Source organism: Squalius cephalus (genome assembly GCF_949319135.1).
Source record: "Squalius cephalus genome assembly, chromosome: 22".
In the NCBI taxonomy this organism is placed as follows: Eukaryota; Metazoa; Chordata; class Actinopteri; order Cypriniformes; family Leuciscidae; genus Squalius; species Squalius cephalus.
The window spans coordinates 30,059,852-30,075,167 of NC_137143.1; the positions used below are offsets into that span (position 1 = coordinate 30,059,852).

General features: G+C 33.9%; 1 protein-coding gene across 3 annotated transcripts in view; it reads right to left on the minus strand.

Annotated features, from left to right (window-relative positions):
* The window catches only part of prxl2b (peroxiredoxin like 2B), a 15,377-nt gene extending 3,543 nt beyond the window's left edge, over positions 1–11,834 (minus strand). Inside the window, exons 1-7 of one of the 3 annotated variants that reach the window (XM_079856743.1) lie at positions 11,647–11,819; positions 10,567–10,771; positions 9,211–9,262; positions 8,705–8,768; positions 8,035–8,110; positions 6,584–6,702; positions 839–936 (exon numbers count right to left, since the gene is read on the minus strand). In XM_079856743.1, coding sequence (XP_079712869.1) covers positions 901–936; positions 6,584–6,702; positions 8,035–8,110; positions 8,705–8,768; positions 9,211–9,262; positions 10,567–10,771; positions 11,647–11,709 — 615 coding nt within the window. In that variant the 5' untranslated portion in view covers positions 11,710–11,819 and the 3' untranslated portion in view covers positions 839–900. Of the gene's footprint in view, positions 1–838; positions 937–6,583; positions 6,703–8,034; positions 8,111–8,704; positions 8,769–9,210; positions 9,263–10,566; positions 10,772–11,646 lie in introns of those variants that run through there. The other 2 variants (XM_079856745.1, XM_079856744.1) reach the window with 2 other exon arrangements.
* Positions 11,835–15,316: the final 3,482 nt, after the last annotated feature.

Genomic DNA, 15,316 nt, shown 5'->3' on the forward strand with positions numbered 1-15,316 from the left:
TAACACATTATTTTACAGTGTCCTTGTTTCCCATGTTACATGTGGTTACTAGTTACTGAAAAAATATGCATAATTACATGCAACTAACCCTCAAATCAAACCCTAATCCTATCCTAACCCTATAGTAAGTACATGTAGTTAATTAATATTACTTGGTACTTAATAATATATTTAAGTACCAAGTATAACTTATAAATATAACTCTGTATCAATATAACTCTGAAACAATGACACCTTAAAATAAAGTGTAACCGAATTGACATTTATTTAGGATGAACTCTCCCTTTAATAAAGGAAAGTCGATCTTTCAAGCTACAATCAAAGGAGAACTCAGACGCACAGGTCAGTCTGTCATTGGATTTACAGTCGTGTGAAAGTAACCGATCGCACCCCACAATCCCACGGAGGAAATGGCATCGGTGGCTCAAAAACGACAACAGACACCGGTAGTCTTTAATGGGTAGACAAGACCTGCGACACGTCCTGTTATTGAACTTCAAAGCAACGTCGTCTACTCCAAAAGTAACTGTTTAATATAGAGCAGCTGTGGTGCTTCGTCATATTAATAGAAATATATCAGTCGCCATTATTCATGCATGTCCGCCAAACAAATCTTAATGTTTATTCGGAGCATCATCTAATGGTTGAAGACAACAAAAATCAAATGTGAGGACGTTATCTGCAGGTTATGAAAGTCTTGTGTGAGACTATAATGCCCTTGACAGATCTATTATTGAATGCATACAATTTAATGGTCGAATCGATTTCCCTTGAGACTCTCCCATGTCATCCAGTGACGACACTGGGTTTGGGCTCTTGACTGTGTCTGTTGGGCCCTTCCTTCCTGCAAGACCTTCGGGGCCGATCTGCGCTGAGATATGCTGCTGAATGACACCATGTTTATTCTTCAGATGGACTAAAGGTCTTCTGGTAGATCTAAGGGTGTGGTACGACACAATGGATTCTTCTCGAGTAGCCAGACTTTTGACTTCGGCATGAAGTAAAACAAATGAGACCACAATAATAGCTCAGAATAAAGCGGTCTAAAAATATGGAGTGCCACTTCACAAAAATTCGCTCAGAAGAAAACTGATGAAATGAATGTCCCTTGCAATCAGAATGGCTGATTAAACAGCAAAAACAGTTTTCAACATTAATCATAAGAACATTCATTATTTATTGAGCACCAATTGATAGCATATTAGAATGATTTCTGAAGGATCGTGTGCTGGAGTAATGATGCTGAAAATGCATCTTTGATTAAAGGAATAAATTACAATTTAAAATATATTAAAATAAAGACAGGTTATTTTAAATTGTAATAATATTTCACAATATTAGAGTTATCACTGTATTTTTGATCAAATAAATACAGCCTTAATGAGCGTAAGACAAAAAATGACAACATTTTTATGACTTAATGACAAAAAAAAAAGTCTTATTACAAACTTTTGACTGGTAATGTATGCAAACTAAACTAATTTTATATTTCTCAATGATCACAAGCTACAAACTTGTTGCATTTTGGCAAATCTGGTGATTAATTCCTTATAAGTGCTCATAATATCAATGTGATTAATAAGATTTATTTGACAAATTACAAGAACTACTAAGCATTTAATGAAAGAATAGCACATTTTTGTTATTTTGACTTTAAACGTTTTGTCCAAATGAGAACAAACGTGTGTCAGAACATCTGTAAGCTTTTTGGCTGGTTTATTCACCTCATTAAATCTCAAGAACAATAATTCAGTGGTGTATTCTCTGAATTGTCGCAAGACATTAATTAATAAGGCCAGAAATATAAGGGAATACATATTTTGTCATATAAATGCAAAGACTTTTATACAATTTTATGTGTCCATGTACTTCTACACTTCTTGACTGTACTTGGAAAAAAAAGGTTACGCAACGAAAATCTCAGTTGGAACTGGATTGTGTTGGAAATCTAAATCTAAATTCTGTCATTATTTACTCACACATGTTTTTCTGTCTTGGATGCAATCAGTATGATGAAACTGAAGAAGTACTGGGACAGTTAAGCTCCCAAAATGACAACAAAGCATCATACAGTAAAAGCATAATAAAAGCAGTCCGTTCGACTTGTGCACTATATTCAAAGTCCTCTGAAGACACACACATCTACACATACAGAGTTACTAAGCTTTTATAGAGGCTAAAACAGTTAAACCAGAAGATGTCTATACTCCTAACACTAAGCGTACCGTTTCATTTTTGATATGCAAAATTTTAAGGGCTCTAAATGATCAACTTTGATGAATGACCTGTTGCACACAATCTACTACATGCCTTCTGTCATCTGATTGATAGATTATACTTTTTTAGCAAGTAAAAAGTGTTTTAGTGTAATTGTAAATGCATCCCTCTTCAGCTCGTGGTTCACGTGTCTTTTTGCTGTGAAATCTTTACTGATTTTCAGTAAAAGTAAGAATAACTTTTGTATTGTTATTAATATTTCAGGATGAACATTAACTGGACTGAAGCAACTTAGGTTTACTAGATTATCAATCTCAACACACGTTTATTTTTTTATTTTATTTTAATCATGTTCAAATGTGAGTATCAAATATGATCCATCAGGCTTTTGAGAAATGGTAATCGGCATTGTATTGCATAACATTATATGTTTTTCCCACAATAAAAACTACAGAGCTTTGATCATAAAACTAAGCATTTAAATATCTTACTAAGACATATTTTTGGCAGATATGTGACCCTGGATCACGTCACCAGTCTCGAGTCGCACGGGTATATTTGTGGCAATAGCCAACAATACATTGGATGGGTCAAAATTATCGATTTTTCTTTTATGCCGAAAATCATTAGGATATTAAGTAAAGAAAATGTTCCATGAAGACATTTTGTAAATCTCCTACTGTAAATATATAAAACATTTATTTTTGTGAGTGAATGCTGCACAATCGCGAACATAAATGCACAACTTTAAAGCCGATTTTCTCAATGTTTACATTTTTTGCACCCTCAGATTCCAGATTTTCTAATAGTTGTATCTCAACCAAATATTGTCCTATCACAAACCATACATCAATGGAAAGCTTATTTATTCAGCTTTCAGATGAAGTATACATCTCAATTTCAAGAAATTGACCCATGTGACTGGTTTTCTGGTCCAGGGTCACATATAGAGTGAGGACTGATATTTATATGATAATTATGATAAGTATCAGAGTGAGGACTGATATTTATATGATAATTATGATAAGTATCTGCTAATCTGTTAAAAAGATCTATACTACAAGTGATGAGAATTTCATCTTTTCAGCCATTAAAATATCAGCAACTGCACCAAATTGCATATTTTTGTTCAGTTTGAATAAGATTTAGGTGCTTTTTGGGCTCCATATTCTGCACTAAAAAAAAAATCCCTTTTTCAAGATTTACGCATTTCAATTAATAGTAATATTCTATCAAATTGAGTTATGAATTAAGAAATTTATACAAAATGTTTTTTTAAGCTCTAGTTTTATTTGTACTCATTTAAAATTCCTAATTACATTTTTAAGATTTTGTCTAAAAGGTTCAATAAACTGTTAAAAAAATAATTTCATATGTTAGGCATATGAATAATTTCATGTTACAAGGGAATTCTGACAATAGTTGATCTATTTCTTCTGTTTCTCTGGGGATTCTCTATGTAGAAAGTGTTTGCTTCCTCGACTGGACAAAGAACCAGAAGAACTGCGTGCGTCCACCATTTGAACATGGTAATTTTGTCTACTTCACCTCATCTTGAGCTTGACAAGGAAATGAAAGGCCAAAAGTGCCATTTCCTGCAGGATACCACGGTAAAGTCCTTAATTCACACCATGTGTGACTTTAGGAGTTGTACGTCTATGTAAAAAAAAAAACCTGTGATAACCAGCAGCAAAAATGGCATCTGCTGGTTTTAGTGGGTTTTGTCATTAAGAGGAGCTCCACTGTAATCTCACGCCCAGGTGCATCATGGGACCTCAGGGTGGTTAAGATCACACTAAACCAAGAGATGAGCCTCACAACAAGACTCTGTTCTACCCCACAATCACTTCACTTGTTCAAACATCCACTTACGTAAGCCAAAGCATCTGTGCTCTAACATCAGTGAGATTCATGCCTTTCTTTCTAGAACAGCTATTGGTGAAGTTGCTCGTTGACATGAATTAGGTCACGCTGCGGCAGAACACGGATTCTTTAGCATGTCTTGTGGAGGCCTTCAATGGTTTAATTGTGCTTTTCCTCATATTCTGGTCTATTTAAGCCACTGAGGTAAAAAAAACAAGATATTATTCCAACGAAATTGAGCAAAACAAGGTAAGCGTGTCTCTGGTGTCCTGGTTTCACCGTGGATGCAATTAAACATTCTTGTGTGGTTGCATGGATAAATGCAACTTAAAATCTTACACTCTATAAACTCTTTACTGCAGTAAAATCCACAGTGAAATTGTCCTTGTAATGTAAAGTAACCCAACACAATACACAAAAAGAGTATTTAGACTGGCCTTAAAAATACATTATTGTAATAGTGTGGTCACATATTTTTGAGTCAATTAAAGTAGAAACATGTATGAGTGGGTAATGTTAGACAGTTTGTGGAGAAGAATCACTTGTTGTTCATAAGTAATACAATATCAAATCAGTCATTTTAAAAAACAAAACTTCAATCTGAGCCATTTAATGTCACTTCAGATAGTTATTAGAGGTGGGCAGTATGACTAAAATCCTATGTATATGACTAATATCATGAGTAATTCGATTTTTTTAATACTGATTTCATTATATATAAATATTTGATTTTTTTTTATTTTTTTTTATCATTTTGAATGACTGAATCAATGACTTCACTTGTTTCATTACTGGATTAATCAGCGTTTTTGATCGCAGATTTGAATGTTTGCAGTGATCGTACTTGTCAAATTGATAGACATAACCAAATCAATGTCATTTAGGAATAAGATCACGTGCGTGTTTGAATGGAGATCACGATCTTTTAACAATTAAATCTTGCAGCTCTAGCACACTTTTAATTAGATATTAATTAGGGCTGTCAAACGATTAATCGCGATTAATCGCATCCAAAATAAAAGTTTGTGTTTACATAATATATGTGTGTGTATGGAGTATAATTATTTTCTATATATAAATACACACACATGCATGTATATTTAAGAAAAATGTGTTATTTATATATAAAATATTTATATATAATATAAATTATATATAATATAAATATATATATACACAGTATATACATGCAAATATTTCTTAAATATATACATGCATGTGTGTGTATTTATATATAGAAAATAATTATACACCGTACACACACATACATTATGTAAAAACAAACTTTTATTTTGGATGCGATTAATCGCGATTAATCGTTTGACAGCCCTAATATTAATGCATCAAGTAATGCACTTCAGTGGCCCACAAGAAAATCTGAAATCCCAACATTCCTAGATTCTGTAAATTAATTAGCAGGATTCCAGAAGTTTTAAGAGCTGAATGTCCACTCATTTCAATCCATGAATTTACCAGTTGTTCATTCTTTACTGGCTAAGGATTAAGGATAACGAGATTTAAGAATATTTTTTTTACTCGCTTTTACTTACTATTTTCTAGCAGACAAAATATTTTAGAGCATGGCATAAGTAAAACATTTTTGGCTGTTTTAACTGATTTTAATGCTTGTTTTGTGTGGTTTTAAATAGTTTTAAGTCACCTTGAGGCCCTCTTGGAAGTATACTGAGGCCCCTAGTGAAGAACCACTGATGCTTTTCTATCAAGTCCTAATGGATTTCCTTATTTATTGCAATGTTGTTCCTATTACCATAAAATATCCAGAAACGACTTAGAGGAAGAACTCCTGACTGGTTTACCCAATGACAATCACAACCACTAACTTTACATGCGACATCTGACTATACTCCAGTATGAAAGGCCCTGTTTACACCTGGTGTTAAGATGCATTTTGGTCGATTGGATCAAAAGTGGGCGACACTAAATACAGGTGTAAACGGGGTCTAAAACGTTTTGAGCTTGTCCACTTTCAGCCACTTACAAAGGTAAAAACGCATTAGACTAGATTGCTCTAGTGTAAACGCTCATGTGTTCAAATGCGTTTGAACAGCCACTAAAGACGCCTACTCTTGGCCTACTGACCTAAAGCATAAACATTATGAGAAGTGAGATAACCAGACGGGACTTTGTCAGTATTAAGACCCAAATTTGGTTTGAAGATGAAAAACGTCCAAAAGCACAATGTTCTGTCACCATTCCTGATATCGGTGTGGTCTTAAAGCTGTCAGAGCAGAAATGAAAGCTGATGCTCTCTGTATGTTTTTACGTCGTCTCCGGTCACGTTCATATATAAATTGCGTGAGCTTCTTTCATCCATTAGATCGAAAGATCTAAAGCCCATACATTTACCCACCCATAGAAGAAATCAGGACAGAAGTGGGCGAAAGAGATGGATAAAAAAACAAAAACAGGTGTAACGACCAAAATGCATCTTAATACCAGGTGTAAACCGGACCTGTTTCGGTTTTAAAACTTCCTGTTTTACCTGTGGCTTTTCACCAGCCTGGACGTTCGCTGAGATCCCGAGAGCTTTGGTGATGTCCTCCAGAGATGCGTTGTCTGCAGGCGTTTTCTGGACAAAATGCAGCAACACCTTTTCTCCACCTGAACAGAGTGACACATTTAGCATTGTAATATTGTTCCCACAAGAGTTAAGCACATTTAACACATTTCATGAAACGTTATGGTGGTATTGGTGGTATAATGCCCTTTTCACAAGATGTAAACTAAGTCTTTGATGAGTGTGTATGTGAAGTTTTAGCTCAAAATACCCCACAGATATTTTTATATAGCATGTTAAAATAGTCACTTTTTGAGGGTGAGCAAAAACACACCGTTTTTGTGTCTGTTCCTTTAAATGCAAATGAGCTGCTGCTCCCGGCACAGGGGGCGGAGCTTCAAGAGTTGTGTTCTTTTACCTCACACACACACATGCACTGAAAATTTCAAAAACTTTTAGCCTTTTATGCTCAAACCGGAGTCAGACAATGATGGAGAGACTCAAGAAGAAGTGACAACATGTAGAAGCAACAGGACATTTCTGAATGGTTAGTTGATGAGTTTATGAAGCTGATGTGTAGTTATCTTCTAGTCATTGATTAGCATATTCTGTCTTGATAATCTATAAATCGTGTTCAGGGGGCGGGGTTTATGTAAATTTTAGCGTTAGTGATGTCACTAACTTGGGAGGAATGTGGTGTAGTCTCTACCAGCCGTTTGTTGTAGTCCTTAAAAAGCAATTTCTTTAAAAGCAAATATCTCCCTTTGCTTTGAACTTTGAGCGTTGTAACTTTGCAGATGTTGTTTATGCTCAAACAGAAACATTACACACTAACTAAAGTTAGAAAAGTGAAATCACATTGAACCACCCCTTTAAATTAATCTATTTTAATTAGAAAAACAATTGCGTCTGGACAAATATTCTCATCACTCTGTTACAGCAATAAGAATCTAATGAGAATCATCATGAGATTAATGAGAATTACAAACAAACTTCAACATCCAATTGCATTCAAGTAATGAGAGTTAATGAGAGTTCAAGTAATAAGAATGTTTGGTTGTATTTCTGAATTAGTGCTATCCATACTGTTGGCACCCTGAGACCCGAAACATTTCAGAGACTCATCAAATCCAGAAACATCAAGATATTATTCTAAAATGTTAATCTCTGCTACAAGCAGATTTCTTCACATTATTTCTCATGGCACAGAACAGATTTGCATGTGCTACATTTTTTAAATGTGAAGTCATGCTGCCCTCTAGAGACAATAATGCAGACTGCTTAGATGACAAGTTTCGGTTCTCTTCTATGACACATTTATCAGTAAACAGAGGAAGAAAAAGATAATCACTATTAAAAAACTACAAGACTGGACCAATAAATCTTCCTAGTGAAAATTATGAAAATATGACATCTTACTCAGAAACTTTTTTTACCTTTTGCGACGATGAGCATGCCTCCACTCTGCAGAAGATCTCCACTAAAGTTTCCTTGAATTCCTTCTGCACTTGCCTTCAAGACAGGGTGAAAAAACATGAATCAGAAGAGTTATCTAAAAGTTTAGTAGGGCTGTCAAACGATTAATCGCGATTAATCGCATCCAAAATAAAAGTTTGTTTTTACATAATATATGTGTGTGTATGGAGTATAATTATTTTCTATATATAAATACACACACATGCATATATATTTAAGAAAAATGTGTTATTTATATATAAAATATTTATACATAATATAAATTATATATAATATAAATATATATACACAGTATATACATGCAAATATTTCTTAAATACATACATGCATGTGTGTGTATTTATATATAGAAAATAATTATACACCGTACACACACATATATTATGTAAAAACAAACTTTTATTTTGGATGCGATTAATCGCGATTAATCGTTTGACAGCCCTAAAGTTTAGCACATTTTGAAATAAGCTATTATTTTTTTAACACCTTGAATTTGGTCATTATTAAAACTGTTAACAAATAAGACATCTCATTAGTCACTTAATCACTACGGTAATTATCATTAGGCCAGAATTATAATTTGCATTAAAAAATGACTATTAAAGGCAATGTACAATGCGTTATAAATACCTTTGAGGCAATTTCTCGTACTTTCTTTCCCATGGCAGCTGGAACCACATTCATGGCATTGTACCTGAGATTGGAAACCAGAGGATTTTTGTCATGCTTGTGTCATGGTCCAACATCACACATCCGTTCACCCAAAAATAAAAATTCTGTCATCATTTACTCACCTTCTAAACCTTTATGAATTTCTTTCTTCTGCTGAACACAAAGGAAGATTTTATGAAGAATATCGGTAACCGGACAGTTAATGGACCCCATTGACTTTCATAGCATTTTTTTTTTCCATACTATTGAAGTCAATGGGGTCCATCAACTGTCTGGTTACCAACATACTTCAAAATATCTTCTTTTGTGTCCAATACAACATGTTTATAACAATTTGAGGGCGAGTACATTTTGAGAGAGAATTTTTTATTCTTGGGTGAACTATTCCTTTAAGACTTTTTAAATTAAGAATTCAATACCACAAGTAAAAATACTCATGAATATGCTCAAGTTGAACCTCATACCTTTTAAAGCCTAAATCTTTGTAACACTGTTTCTTCTCGTCAATGTAGATGTCTAGAACAAAGAAAAAGTTAAATATTCACAGGATCAGGAAAACGCCTGACACCTTTTATCAGTGGCAAACCCAAGGTAAACACAGGCAAACATAATAACAGGTAAAAAAGACAGTAAAAAAAAAAACACGAGTTTTATCACTAATAAATTCAAAACCCACACAATGAGCTTAACCTGAGGTTATCACTTATTTCAGAAGAAAGAATGCAGTACTGAAATCATTCTTTAACTCAATGGGGTCCAAGAGTGCACTTGTGAAAACTGCATTTTGCCATTCCATTTGATAATGTTATTTCCTGCTTTGGAGACGCTCGTAGAAAACCGGAATCCAGCACAAGGTGAATTTGAGCATCTTGTACTTCAATTGAAGCAAGAAAATGATCAATGTCACTCAGTTACACGCATTTGATCAAACACTCAGTGTGTTATGTTATGTCATGCATTATTTTACAGTTTCTTTTATTTCCAGGTTTAAATCTCTTTTTTAAATATTTGTGTAAAAAAAGAAAAAGAAAAGTTTTTCATAGTCTTGACACATTTCCAAAGTTTGGTTTCCATACTAAAAACCACATATTTTTAAAGAAATTTGTATGCATCTCTTCTGGGTCAAAACAGACCCAAATGCATTATGAGTTAAGGCCCGTTCACACCAAGATAGATAACTATAAAGATAACAAGCGCAAACTTTCTTTTGGTGTTGAAATTCTACTGTCAGGAAGGATTTACTAAAGCTGAAAAGGCGTGAACAGGGTTATCTTTGCGGCTGACATTAGTGTATATGCATTTGTAGGAGTTTCCCTTTTAGACACAAAACTTATGGGAAGAGAGTATTTAAATGAATCATGCAAGGTGATTCACTAAGGTTTGCGTAAGTCAATTTACTGGTATTTGTGCCATTATTAACCGCCCATAAAAAGCATGTCTTAAACCAGACGCTAATTTGTGCTTCTCTTGGCAGATTGCGTTGATTATTGTGGAAATGATCCGGCTGCGTTTGTTCATTAATTTGCACGTCATCAGTAGATCTAAAAGTGATTTCAATGATACTGTTTCTCTGTGTCATTATCGTTACATTGCATTTGTGTTTTGCACTCTGCTATTCATTTATATTCAGAACTCTTATCTTTATCATTATCGCTATAGATAATGTCTTTGGTCTGAATAGGCCTTCATAAGGTAACTACTAGATCTTTCACTGCGGTCTCAGACTTTAATAACCCACTGCATATCTGAGCAACATTAGTGTTAAACTAAGAAATTAGGAACAATATTAAACAATATAAAGCCAAGTGCCAAATCCTCACCGCCCTTGAAGAATCCCCCATCCTTGAACTCCTTCATTCCCATCTCTTCCGGTCCGATGCCAATCAGAGCGATACCATTTGCTTTCAGGTCTTTCTCCAGTTTACTGACCTCCGCTGCCATCCACCGGCACACCTGACAACCAAACCTCCGCAAGAAGAAGAGAATGACCGTCTGCTCCCGCCACAGAGAACCAACCTCCACCATCTAATGAACAAGACAAGAGACTAACAGATCAACAGACAAATCACATTTTCATTCATTAGTTCCAGCTTATCTGGAATAACACGCATATGGATGAAACCAACTTTTTTTATAATTTTGGGTGGTTGACACTACATATGAAGCCATGACATGTTAGAGTTCATTTAAAATTCAATTTCTAATTCATTTAAAATTATTACACATGCCATTTTTATGAGCTCATAATTAAGAGACTCCATATTTAAAATGTTAATGTGTAACAAAATCCTGAATTCCTGATTCTGAATGCTCATGGAATGTTCATGGTAATTTATCATGTGACTTACTGAGTGAGAATTATTTATTTCAATAAAATTAAAATCTCAAGTATTTAGGTATTCAAGTAATTTCACTTTCAAGTATTTAAAATAAATTGAGTCACATGCATGTTTTAAATGGTTTGAAAAATATGCCTTCAAAGACGTAAAACTTTATAAATATAACTTAGAAGGCAAATAACATTACATATATTATTTTAAATATCAATACACCCAACTAGAACAAGAAAATCTCAAAAGAATCTCATCACTGCATAGGTTTAAAGTATTGTTTTGTTGCATTAGATTATAAAGACTCATAATGTGTTATTATCATTGCATTTGACACCTGCAAGTTATTGTTGTCACAATGTGAAATGTGAACAGGAAGTGTTTTTCATGACAACACTTTGAAATTGTAATTCAAATGATTTTAATATAAAGCAGTACTGTATTTCTTGTTATCAATAACCAGGTTTCTTTAGCACTCATTTAAGTTTTGGAAATGATTCAGAACATCACTGTAGTCTGCTAACGTTAGTTGTATGCTAACTTATAGGAACATTGTAGTTGAATTATTACCTCTCCAGACGTGGTGTTTTTTAGTTGGTTGTTTCCAAGGCTGGTCAAATTCACAGACGACATTTTCTTAGTGTTTATTTTTGGCTTTTAGGTGTGAAAATGGTCCTTGTTGCTTCAGCGGTTCTTTACACTTGTCATTACACAAGCACACAAACTCGCCGCTGTTATATACACACGCCCACTTGTGTAAGACATGACGTGAGTGACACTCGTATAGGCCAATCACAGCTTCGGGAATTCAAACCATGCGCTCGAGGGGCGGGGCATATTACATAAATATGACAATGGCAACTATTATCTGTTAGTTATTTAATCACTTCCCGAAATTATTTTTCCCGTAAAAACTCAATACTTGTGAAATGTAAATAGATGCTATGAATCACTCAATATATATTTTTGAGCCCAAAATAAAGGCTAACAATATACAGTACTATAAGATCTAGGGTGTGGTTTAGTAGGCTACATCAGGTCAGTAACTTCAGTCTGTCTTCCTCAATTAGAAGGTTGTAATGATTTACATTAAATAATCAATACAGACCAAGAGAAAAATATATATATTTGACTCAATATCGGTGTAGTAAATCATTAACTTCAGAAAGGTGTTGGTTTGCCACTCCTTAATGGACCCCTTTCACAGACTGTGATGACACCTTTTGGCGGTCATCATCAACATCGTAAACGTTTTTTTTTTATGTATGTAGGCTACATTTATAACACTATACTTTGTATTACCTTTGAAACAAGTTAACGCTGCTGTGAGGGTGTTTCTAGGCTACAGTTGACGGTAAATTTGACTTCAGTTAAGTTAATCTTTTTCTCTTCTGACTGCCTTTATCAGTCTCTCTCTTTATTCTATTCCTCTTTTTAAAGTTGTGAAAACAGATCATTGTGGAGTTTTTCTTTTGCTATTTGAGCAAATGGGAACACAAAAAAATATATTTAATGTTGTCTCTCATTCACCGCTATAGAAGTTTATCCAACTATGACTTCAATCTTGACATCTTGAAGGTCCATATGGCTTTTAACCCCTTAAAGGCCCATCCACACCAACAACTATAAAGATAAATAAAGACAACTATAAAGACAACTATAAAGACAACTATAAAGATAACAATAGCATCCACACCAGTGGACCATATTGTTCTGTTTATTCTAAGCGTGCTTGTCTGTAACAAGAAGATGGATTCTGATTGGCTGTCAATGTTTTTATCGTTCATCAGCTGGATAAAATCGTTCTGAAAGTGATTCCAATGATATAGTTTCTCTGTGCCGTTATCGTTATAGCTGTGGTGTGAACTCAGCTATTCTTTAATACTGAGAAAGATTTTTTAAACTAGCCTATATCTTTATTGTTATTTTTATAGCTATTGTCCTTGGTGTGAACTGTCACCCCTCTTTTTGAGAACAGATGTGAAAAATGCACTATCCAAACTTAAATGGTTATAATTCAAGAATGCTTTCCCAGTAACAATTACCGTCTTTCAACGCTGAAATATGGTTGAAAATAAGTCGGTCCGCCTTGGACTGGTTTACGACGTGATATCAAGTAGTTTTGGCCGGACTGTTCGACTACATGTTTTCAACTGATCATCTAAGACAGGATAACTCTGTTATACATGTTAAAATAACCAAGAAAAACTAACTACCAAACCATGTTCATTATTATCTCAAATAAATTTAACGAGTTTTACATATTCCATCAAGACGTTGAAGATCGACCTGTTTTCAACGTTGAAAAGTCGTAATTGAAGATTTACGTCTATTCAACGTCTAATAGACGACTTTTTGCTAGCTGGGTTGGAATATTATGGAATGCTATTATATTTTAAATTTACTCTAAATCAAATGTACTGAACTAAATATTTTTTATTCTATATAAAATATATGTTTTACAAAATGTTCGCTCTAAAATTACGATAGAATCAAAGCCATGTGTCCAACCAAGTTGTGTTCCAAATTTGAAGTTGATTTCACAAAAAATTAAGTTCCTATGGATTTAGTTTAGTTTTAATTTGTTAATGCATTCTCTTATAATAAATTAATACATTTCTGTCCAAATATCACTTCTATACAAAATATAGAACCTTGAGACTCAGACCTTTCAGATGATATGTGTTTTGTCAAGTTTAGAAAAGGTTTTGATTATAAAGTAGTTAAAATTAATTTTGTACACTGTAAAAAGTGAATAGTAGGATCAACTTAAAAAAATTACTTCAATTGGTAACACCTAAAGAAATTAAGTTTTCTCAACTTAAATTATCACATTTTATCGTGAAAAATCTGATAATTTAAGTTGAGAATACTTAATTTCTTTAGGTGTTACCAATTGAAGTAATTGTTTTAAGTTGATCCAACTGTTCACTTTTTACAGTGTAATATGAAACCTGACACCGTGACAACCTAAAAGAAATTAGAGTATTGTTTCCATGGTAACATAACGTCCAATTTCAAAATGGCTTACACAGGATGAATTTTGAGTTTGTAAGTTTTTGAATGATACCTAATACATGATGATTACTAATATATGTGATATGAAAAAGGCAATAAATAAAAAAAGCGCCAGTGGGACGGTAACAGTTAAAGGGATAGTTCACCGCAAAATGAAAATTCTGTCATCCTTTACTCACCCTCAAGTTGTTCCAAACCTGTATGAATTTCTTTCCTCTGATGAACACACAAGAAGATATTTTAAACAATATGTGTGACCAAACAGTTGATGGCACCCATTGAATTCCATAGTATAGAAAAAATACTATGGAAGTCAATGGGGCCCATCAACTGTTTGAGTACTGACATACTTTAAAATATCTTCTTTTGTGGGGGAGAGGGGGGCACAAAGTAATGCTTTTTTACTTTCTCAGTTTGTGTAAATCTACTTATGGTTCAGAGTATTTTTTTCCCCCCACATAAATTTCACACGTCTAGTACAATTATGTGCTTTTGATTTATTAATACAGTATATACTTTTTTCTTGATATACCCTGAAAGAATGGAAGTGAAATGGGACAACATGCCCCATAGGTGGGGTACATTGTAACATATGACAGCTTAAAATCTGATCTAATAAAAAAATATACAAGACAAACTACAATATTTTCTAAATAAAATTCAATTATTAACTTTTTCACATAAAATAATGGCATTTTTTAATAATTAAATATAAACTCATTTTTGAGTTTTGACTACGAACACAGGAAAACACAGCTATACAACATAGTTCAAAACAAATACATAATTAGTCATTTCTGAACATTGAGTCTCAGTCTTTATTCACCTTTTTCTCATGTTTTCTCAATAGAATTAATAAAAGTATAGAATATAATAGCATATTTCTAATAGGGGCACAGTGTGACAACATGCCCCACCTGCACAACTGGGATTTATGCCGCGTTCCAGGCAACCTGTAACCCGTGTTTTTCCAACTCGTAACTGGGAGTAAATAGATCTAGTACGAGTTCAGGGGTGGGAAGTTACGGGTTTTACTGCCGTTCCAGTGCACTTTCATGGGTATAAGGTTGGAAAAACACGGGTTACAGGTTGGCTGGAACGATGTACTCCCAGTTACGAGTTGGAAAAACACGGGTTACAGGTTGCCTGGAACGCGGCATTAAACCCGGCTAGTGTCTTCTGCTAGTTAGCGAAGCATTAAAGAACTATCTCAACTGTTAAA